Source organism: Plecotus auritus (assembly GCF_963455305.1).
Source record: "Plecotus auritus genome assembly, chromosome: X".
Lineage (NCBI taxonomy): Eukaryota > Metazoa > Chordata > Mammalia > Chiroptera > Vespertilionidae > Plecotus > Plecotus auritus.
Genome location: NC_137784.1, coordinates 110,195,825 through 110,206,087, shown reverse-complemented (window position 1 = coordinate 110,206,087; position 10,263 = coordinate 110,195,825). Strand labels below are relative to the sequence as shown.

At 39.4% G+C, this 10,263-nt stretch overlaps 1 protein-coding gene across 1 annotated transcript; it reads right to left on the bottom strand.

Moving 5' to 3' along the window:
• Positions 1-8,666: 8,666 nt before the first annotated feature.
• Positions 8,667-9,597, bottom strand: OR13H1 (olfactory receptor family 13 subfamily H member 1; the record flags this gene model as incomplete). Its single annotated transcript, XM_080653139.1, is given in 3 exon segments — positions 8,667-9,150; positions 9,152-9,525; positions 9,529-9,597. Coding segments are annotated over 3 exon segments (927 nt in total).
• Positions 9,598-10,263: the final 666 nt, after the last annotated feature.

Genomic DNA, 10,263 nt, shown 5'->3' with positions numbered 1-10,263 from the left:
ATTTTGGACACACCTCAAGGGTTTTCTTCACTCATTTTACCAAAGAGGGTCCTCCTGGTCCCACCTACCATGTAAGAGCATGCTTACCAGGAGAATTCATTTCCTTCTTGATACTAAAATTAAGGGACAAATCAAGCTCTTCAGAAAGCTCCTAAGAGCTCAAAATATACTTAATGGAATGGATAGTTGTTATAGATAAGAAATGCTATTATCCATATCAGACATTGTACAGTGGTGGACATTGTACACAGCATGGACTTGGGATCAAATTTTAATCTGGGATCCATCACTGATTCATTGTGTGACATTGGTATTTTCTTAACTTGTTTACACCTTAGTTTTCTCAATTATAAAATCAAGATAATTATAGTATCTACTAGAGGCCTGGTGCATGAAAATTCATGCACTGGGGGTGGGGGTCCCTGAGCCCAGCCTGACCCCTCTCACAGTCTGGGAGCCCTCAGCGGTGGGAGGTGGCCTAGCAATCAGGGGAAGGCGATGCCCCCATCACACCTCAGCTGCTGCCACTGCCGGCAGTGTGAGACTTGGCCCGCCCTGGTTACCTGAGCCTTGGCCGGCCCTGGGCAGCTGGGCAGCCGCTATCCGAAGCTTGCCTGTACCTCAGCGTGGCCCTGGGGGGCTGGGCAGCTGACAGCCAAGGCTTGCCTACACCTTGAGCCAACCCTGGGCAGCTGGGCAGCCAACATCCAAGGTTTGCATGTGCCTCAGGACGGCCCTGGGCAGCTGGGGGCTGAGTGGACTGGGGGACTCTGGATACAGTTGCAGGGCAAGGCTGGGCCCACCTGAAGGCAGGCCCGGTCTTGCCACGTGCCTGCCACTGCAGCGGTGCTGAGGGGACTGGGCGCCGCCATCTTGTGGCTGTGGGCACTGCCCTCTTTGAAGGCATGGCAGTCAATTAGCATATTCCCTCCTTATTGGCTGTGGGTGCTGCCATATTTGAGGGTGGGGCAGCAATTAGCATATTCCCTCCTTATTGGCTGTGAGTGCTGCCATATTTGAGGGTGAGGCAGTCATTTAGCATATTCCCTCCTTATTGGCTGTGGATGCTGCCATCTTTGCAATGGCATGAGGGTCAATTAGCATATTCCCTCTTTATTAGATAGGATCTCATAGGGTTTTGTGCTATGTACATATTAACTATTATTATTTTTAAACAAGGCCTCACTTGGGAAACAGCACTCATGACAATGTGACCAAATTGGTTGTCTTTCTTGTCTGGAGGGTGGAAGGGTTAATAAATGAGGACAGAGAAGAGGGAATGTAATGAGATTATATTGTTAGCCTTCTGAAAGCAGAATTTGCATTTTATTTATTTTTATAACTCCAAAACTTGGCTCAGTTTCTCACACATGGCAGGAACTCAATGAATATTTTTTGAATAAAATTGATTTTACTCACCTGAATAGCATAAAACTCCCCAAACACTAAGGTGTCAAAGAGTGGTATTGTTATAGTCCCTTATGTGTTGTAGGATCATTTGCTCACTAAAGGGTTGGAGTCTTTCCAGCAGACTGAGTTACAGGTGCAACCTGGAGATCCATGTCAAAACAGACCATTCCACATGTATATGTTGATTTGTTTTAAAAGAGAAAAATGGCTTCTTTTCTTCTTGCCAGATTATACTTTTTTCACTCGCTCTTACAATGGGTCATATCTTAATTATGCTAAACATTTTAGAAACCAGAACTTCAAATGATCCAAAGTATGAACAGAAAAGAAGAATCTTAAACATCCTCTGCTGCTATCTTCTGAGTTTATTCATTCTGGTTCAAAAGAAGTGATTTAACTGAAGAGACTTCAAGGACCAGGTCCCTAAAAGACAATTAAATCCTACTACTGAGTTAAGTTGTATATTCATTTGGGAGTGTTATTCTAAGTTATTAAAACAAAAGTAGCTTTTGTCCACTAATTCCAATACTTATGGTATTAGTTACAATAAAATAAAACTTTGACCAACACCATTAACTCCATTTCCCCTCTTCAGTTATCAGAGTAGAGTCTTCCCTAGGGTGATTACTCATAGTCCTGTGTTTCTTGAGAAGATTTCCAATACAGTAACTGAAGAAGATAATGAATGAATAGAAAGGAGAAGTGGCCCCCATCTATTGGGACTCTATGAAAGCTTTAAATCAAGCATTCGTGTAAATAAAATTCTGTAAACAGTGTTTACTAGAGGAATCCTCTTCCTCTTTCCTTTTCTCTGACTTCCCCATGCCCATCCCAGCCATGTTTCATTTAAACAGTTTCTGGAAATCCTATTTTTTTTCTAAAACTTTAACTTTCCTCCATTAGTTTTGAGGTATCATACAAACTGCTGCTGTCTAAATATAATTCTGCATCCTCTCATTCACTGCCTTTTTTTACTTACTTCGTCTGCATGTGCCTAATAATTCTATTTTATTGATTACTTGCCCAGTGTGCTCTGAATATATGATGTACTTTTTAATTATTTTTACATGTATCCTTGTTAAAAATTCCAACTTAGATATCAATATTTTAGGGGATAGGAATGAGCCATCTTTGAAAATACTCGAGCTGAGTGCTAATCAAAATGTTTGCAATGTTAATATTGAATGTGAACTGTAATTGAAAAAATGTTTGCTGTGATATAAGAATAGAATTGAGAGTAAATATTTAGTATTGGTTGGGAATTTATTCAAACCATTTCTTATTGTGCATGTACTCTGTGTCGGGATCTATGCTAGGGAGAAGGGAATGAGTAAAACAAATTTCCTGCTCTCAATAAGGTTCTGATCTAATTGGGGATAACACTGCAAAACAACTATTCCATCAAACAACATGAAATATGTTAAATTTAGGGTTGAACAAAATGCTATTAAGCAAAAGAAATGGAATTAAGTGACCCATCTGGGGTTAAACAGAATGGGATAAGCACTAGGAAGAGCTTCACTGAAGAAATGGCATTAGGTCCTGTCCTTGAAGGATAAAGGGTACTGCAGGCAGAGAGAACAGGATATACAGTGGAATATATGCATAAAAGGTCCTCAGAAATAAAGTACAGTTTATCCTTGAACAATTCAGGGGTTAGGGGCACTGACCTCTGCACAGAAAAATATCTATGAATAACTTTTGATTCAACCAAAACTTAATTGCCTTGTCCTCTCCCAGTATTTACAGGCACTTGGTTCCAAGATTCTCCGCAGATTCCAAAATCCTCAGATGCTCAAGTCCTTTATATAAAATGGCTCAGAACAATGTACACTATTGTCTTCCTGGAGCATGGGGTTTGTGGAAATGGGGTAGAGAATGAGGATAAAAAAGGTTATCAGGGATCACAATTAATTTTTCATATCCTATAGACAATAAAGAGCTACTGGGAGTTTCTAATCTTGCAGAGGGAGGATTAACATGATGATATTTTTCCTTTAGCATAATCACTCTGGAGACACTGATTGGATGGCCAGTTTAGAGAGAAATAAGACTGGACTAGAGACAATTAGGCAGACATTTGTGACATTTATCCTAAGGGATGATAAGCGTGTGAACTAGGACAGATGCACTGAGGACAAATAATAGGGGATGGATTTGGAAGACATTTAAAAGCAAAAATCAAGATTCACTGGGTGAGTGGTTGTCTAGGATAAATGAGAAGATGTAGAGACTAACTTTGAGGATAATGAACATACTATCATGTAGCATTTGAAATGTGCTTTTAACTTTTCAACATATAACATCTATGATCTCATTTGATCTTTCAAACATTCTGAGGTAGGTTAAGGGATATACCGTATTTCCCCCTGTTTAATAGAAGCAGTCCAGATAGGTTAACTGATTCAGCCAGTTTCATAGCTCATTAATGGAAGAACCCAGACTAGAATCCAGACTTTCTAGCGCGTAATCATGTGCTTTCTCCATTCCATCGTGATGTTATACTGAAAAAGTGCTCATACTTAACCAGAAGCAGTTACTATGCATATCACTAGTGTGGAAAAATAGGAGAGAAGACACCTAGTGAGATGAGCACCACCTACATTTGAGTCATGTGAGAATTTAATAATAAGAATGACTCTAAATAACAATAATAAAAATAGGGACTGTTTACTGAGGATGTACTATGTCCCAACCATAGTTCTCAGCATTTTATGTAAATAAACTGATTTAATCATCTTAACAACCCTCTGAGGTCAGTCTTATGATTGTCTTCCCGTTATAGAAGAGAAAATTGAGGCAGAAAGTTGCCCAAGGTCATCTATATAATAAAAGCTTAAGCGACCATTATGGCAGAAAGACCAAAACGACCAATCGCTATGATGCGCACTGGCCACCAGGGGGCACACTGTCAATGCAGGAGCTGCCCCCTGGTGGTCAGTGCACTCCCTGGCTCATGGCTGGTGGCAGGACCCTCTCCTGCCTCCGCAGCAGCGCTAAGGAGCAATGAGTCCGGGGGTAAGGAGCAGTGAGCAGGTGGGTGGTAAGGAGCAAGGGGTCCTGGACTGCTAGAGGGCACAGGCCAGCCTGAGGCCCCCCCCCCCAAGTGCACGCATTTTGTGCACCAGGCCTCTAGTATAACTATAAAGTGTCAGTGTGAGATTTTTAATCGAGACAATCTGAAAACAGTGTTTTGTCCATTCTCCCCTCAACAGCGATCTTGCCTTCTTCTTATTCCTCTTTTCCAAGGATTTCCTGAACCCATCAGGCTCCCATCAGAAAGAGCATGTAAGCATCAGAATTGTAATGTTTTAAATTTTTTAAATTTAAAGTTAAATTGAAGTATAATTGACATAAAACATTATATTGGTTTCAGGTTTACAACATTATAATTCGATATTTACATACACTTCAAAATGATCACAATAACTCTAGGAGAATTATATTTCTAATCCCAGTCCTGTCAATAACTGTTGATTTTAACAATATTACAGCCTCCCTAAATCTTTTCATCATCACTAAATGTCAGTTTTATATTATTGATAAATAATACCTGTTTGCTTATCTCATTATTTGATGATTTGAGATAATATATGTTAAAGAATAAGATAAATTGTAAAATGGGTAAAGTACTTTATAAATTCACACAGTAATGTTGCCTATGTACATCTTTTCCCAGGGATAGTTAATTCTTTGAGGGTAGAAAATAAATATGCTTCCATTGCCACATGCTGTATGGCATGGGATTATTAAATAAGTACTGAGTGAGTGATATATGTATGGATGTTTGAATGTACCAATGAAAGAGCAACCTTGGGATGTTATATTAAGGAAGCAAGTAGGCACTTCAATTTTTGGCATTTTAGGCTCATTTGGTCCAGACATTATAATGACAGGTAAAGTTTATCATTCTCTAACTATAGGATAGGCACTTTTCTAAATGCTTTACATGAATTGAACCATATACTTTTCATAACCAAGCTATGAAGCCATATCAATACCTTTTCAGCTCTCATCTGTAAAACTTAGAAACTACCTTTTTCATACTCCCTTGCCAGTAAAGTTCAGTTTTGGATTTCACCCATAAGAGATATTTACAATAAACTTGGCTAGATTAACAGAAGTAGACACCAGCATTGCTCCTCCTGACATCATATTTAAGTGTGCAGACTTTGGCAAACAGAGTTTAAAGCAGTTTCAGAGCATTCTCCCAGGAAGTGATGTCATTAGTAGCATGGGGTTTGTGGATTTCTGCAATTCCTGCAACTGAATGAGGTTGTTGGCAATATTCTCTTACTCTCCCTCCCACAGCCCTTCCAAAGATTTTTGTAGGCCTCTAATTTCTGTCTGAATAAATAACTAGAGTGGTTTCTATCAACACGATCAAACTGTTCAGCACAGGTAAGTGCTATTATTAGCTTACTTAGGTATAGAGATCAAAGCACAGAGAGTGACTAGTTATACTTCACTGCCTCTCCTCAAATGAAATACTAAATTCTGTGAATGGGACATGGTGTCTTTTTCTTAAATCCCCATTGGAAAGTATCATTTGAAGCTGTTTTACAGTTGCAAACTTTCACCTCAATTTCTGACATAATTATCTTAGTTTCAAACCAATCTTTATTTGCTTTCCAGAGTGAAGCAAGGTACACTTCATTCCACAGCTGCCTGAGATGTGGGTTGCACAGTGGAATATTGTGTTGGCTGTGATTGATCATGTGGAAAAATGATATTCAACCTTAGGTGTTTCAAACAATCCAGAATTGATTTTATTTCAAAACATCCATATAAAATTTATTTTTATTTTTAAAATAACTTAATATCAATGTTAAATTAGATGATCTTTGGGCTTTAGATGCTTAGAAACAGAATGTTAGTACTGGAAGGGTCATAGCTGTGCTAACTAGCTGTTGTGTATGCCTACCTTTACAGTCAAAACTCACATTTAAAGTCAGGCAGATAGATCTATAAATATTGATTTGGAGGAATTTCCATAATATATTGTCAAGTGGGAAAAAGAAAGTTGCAGAGTAAATTGATGATATGATTCTATTTTTTAAAGAAAAGCTATATAAAATAAAACCTAGACATAGAAATTTAGAATTAGAGAGGTTCTTAGGTTACAAAACTCAATCTTCTTATTATATTGATGAGTAAATTTGAGGCCCATGGAGTGATATAACTAAGGGCCTATACATAGTTAGTTGCAGAATCAATTCCACAGCCTCCATCTTTAGACTCTCACTATGTCACTCTGTCTGTAGGCTGTGCCTGCACCAAGTCAATAAAGAGATAAAACACCTACCAACAGAGCTACTGTTTTGTGATAGGGGCACCATTAATGAAAACATGATTCTCATTTTAAGCTGTAAACAGACCTATAATAGAGAGTGCAATATTTTGCTTCAAAATGTAGAGTCATTAAAATGAGTACTCTTAATATTTCTTCTAATTTCTGAATTTCTCTCTACCTGAAAGCTTTAATGTTTTTTCCTCTACAATTTTATTAATTTTACCAATTTCACTTTATATCACAACTAGAGGCCTGGTGCACAAAAATTCGTGCACTCGGGGGGGGAGGTCCCTCAGCCCAGTCTGCACCCTCTCACAGTCTGGGAGCCCTCAGGGGATGTCTGACTGACGGCTTAGGCCTACGCCCCACGAGAGCAGGCCTAAGCCACAGTCTGCCCTCCCTCTGTGGGAGGTGACCTGGCAGGCTGATCAGGGGAGGCCCCCATTGCCCTGCCACGGCTGCTACCAGTGGCCTCCCTCTGCAGGAGGGACCCCTGATTGCCCCTCCACCAGACCCCTCCACCACCGCTGGTCACCACCCCCCCCCCATTGCCGCCCCCGTCCCCTCCCTCTGCCCACTGGCATGTGCCTTGGCTGGCCTGGCCCCGCCTTTTCGTGAGCCCCACCCCCCATTGACCAGTCCTTCCGCCATTCGGTCTATTTGCATATTACACTTTTATTATATAGGATGTTACTTTTTCCTGTGAAGTTATTTTTTACTGAATTTATTGGGGTGGCACTGGTTAACAATATCACATAGATTTTGGGTGTATAATTCTATAATACATTATCTGTACACTGTATTGTGTGTTCACCACCCCAAGTCAAGTCTCTGTCCATCACTATTTATTCTCCCTGTACCCTCTTCCACCTCCTTCCACCAGCCTCCCCCTTCCCTGGCAATCACCATATTGTTGGATAAAGTTTATTGTATATAAATTATATCATGAAAAAGTTGATTAAAATCACTGCATTAAATAATCTCTGATGTCAGTGTATCTCTATAGTTTAGATACAGTGAATGTGACCTGGAATCAGCCAGACCTAGATTTAAATACTGGCTCTACTGCTTACTGGCTTTGTGGCCATGGGAAAATCACTTAACCTTTAGGAGCCTCAGTTTCCGCATACCTAATATTGATAATAGTACTACTTCATCTAATTGTTGTAAGAGTTATATGTGATAAGTACTCAACAAATATTAACTGCATTCATTATTCTGTGATTCCAATTTGAAAAAGCTCAATGGCATCATATATGTGATCTGCATTATAATTCTGATTCCACTATCAATTATGTGTAACTTTAGAAAAGTCTGAACTCCTCTGAGTCTCAATTTTGTCATCATTAACATGAGGAGCATTATGGTATATCCCTTAGCAATGTCATAGATTTATTAGAAATATAAAACAAAATAATAGATTTGAAAGAAGTTTAGAAAAAGAAAAACACTCCACACAAATGTAGAAAATGGCTGTGATACAATTTTATGATTCTGAGGTTAAGTGGAACAAGAAAATTATGCTTTCATAACAAGACTTGCCCTCAGTAAAGTTGGACAATTTCTGACATTTTTCTTCTGACTTTTTATTATACCATTTTTGTTCTATTTTGAAATTTCAGTTATGTCTTTGCCTCCTGATAATAGTCATAATAGATTCTCTTGTTGCTTAGGTCTCTTCTGTCTGTGACAAAATGATTCTGATAAGATTAGTTACCTGAAGTTGAGTAGCTTAATGGGTGACCACTAATGTGTTATATGTAAAGATAGAGTAAAAATAATGTCTATAACAGAAATTCAAGTCTCAGGAGATATAATATTTGGGATAGGAATGCATCCTAAAGCCTTTCATGACAATCACCTGCTCAATCAAGGGTAAAGTCAGACACTTTAAGCATTTTTTTTTATCATCAGTGGAGATGTAGCTAAGTATTATTTTAGAAGTTTAGGAGCCAAAAAAGGCTTATTTTCTTTTTACCATAACTTTTCTTAGTGCCTCTTTAACATCTTTGTTTCTCAGGCTATATACTAGAGGGTTCAGCAGGGGTGTCAAAGCCCCATAAAACACTGATATAAACTTGTCTAGGTCAGGGGATGACTTGGATTGCTGTTTCATATACATGGAGATGGCTGCCCCATAGAAGATTGTCACCACAGTCAAATGAGAACCGCAGGTAGACAAAGCCTTGAGCCTACCCTGGGCTGAGTGAATTTTTAAGACAGCAGCGGCAATTTGGACACAGGAGAGGAGAATAAACCCAAAGGGTAGCAGCAGGGTGAAGATACCTGTGATGAGGATCATAAGTTCTTTGAGACTGGTATCAGAACAGGCCAACTTGAGGAGGGTGAGAATCTCACAGACAAAATGACTGATGACATTAGTACCACAGAAGTGAAGATGTAGGGATAAGGTGACCATGGCAGTGAGCACAAGTGATGCCCCCCCACCATGAGGTAGCAGCCAGACAGACACACACTGGGCCATTCATGACGATAGAGTAGTGCAGGGGATTGCTGATAGCAACCACACGATCATAGGCCATCATAGCCAGTAGGAGGCACACTGCTGTAGCCAAGAACAAGCAGACACTCATTTGGGTCAAACATCTTGGGTAAGAGTGGTATGGATGTGTAGAAAAACAATGCAACAAAGCCTGGGGCATGGAGACTATTCCATAGCAAAGGTCTAAGAAAGACAGGTTACTAAGGAAGAAGTACATTGGCGTGTGGAGGTGTGGGTCAAAATGGATAAGAATGATAATAAGTCCATTCCCAAACAATGTACTGAGGTAAGTTATTAGAACCAATGTGAAAAATGGGACTCACCACTCAGGATAGTTAGAGATTCCAATAAGGAGAAACTCAAGCACTGCTGTAGCATTGTTCATGGCCATTCTTCCCACTTGCCTAATTTTATCTGAAAGAATGAGAATAAAGATGGAGGGATGCTGTGAGAAAGGGGGAAATAATTAGGATATATAAGATCATTCTCTTCTTCCTTTCTGAAGATATAAAATACAAATGGGACAGGAAAATGAGAACAGAAGTAAAGCTAAAATTCTCCCCCTCCTCTGAAAAATAGCAAATCCCTCATCCTTTGAAAAGAGTTGTATGAAAAGTTCTCCATCTTCTACCAATAGATGCCTTCTTGGATCATTTTCTGAAGGAAGAAAAGAGAAAAAGGAGGCCATCTTCCTGTTTCTCTCACTTGTTCTTCATTTTACAAGACAAATCTGATTCATAAGTCACTTTGAGTTACTAATCTCCACCAAGGGGTGACCTCTGACAGGATTAGCTAAAATATTGACTATTCTTGTGTTTGTCTGTCACTTCTAGATTTTCATGCCTCCATTTTCCCATTGTGTTAGTATCTACCATGGTGCTTGACACATGGTGCTGCAAAGTACTTCTTTGATTTGAATGAATATTATGTAAATGGAGTATTTCATGGTACCCTTGAGGTATGTGAAAACTCTCTGCTAATATCCGAGGTTGAAGTTATGCTTCCAGCCTCCATGTTTTCTGTTCTGTGTTCGCTGAGCCCCAGTTTGAACTGTTAA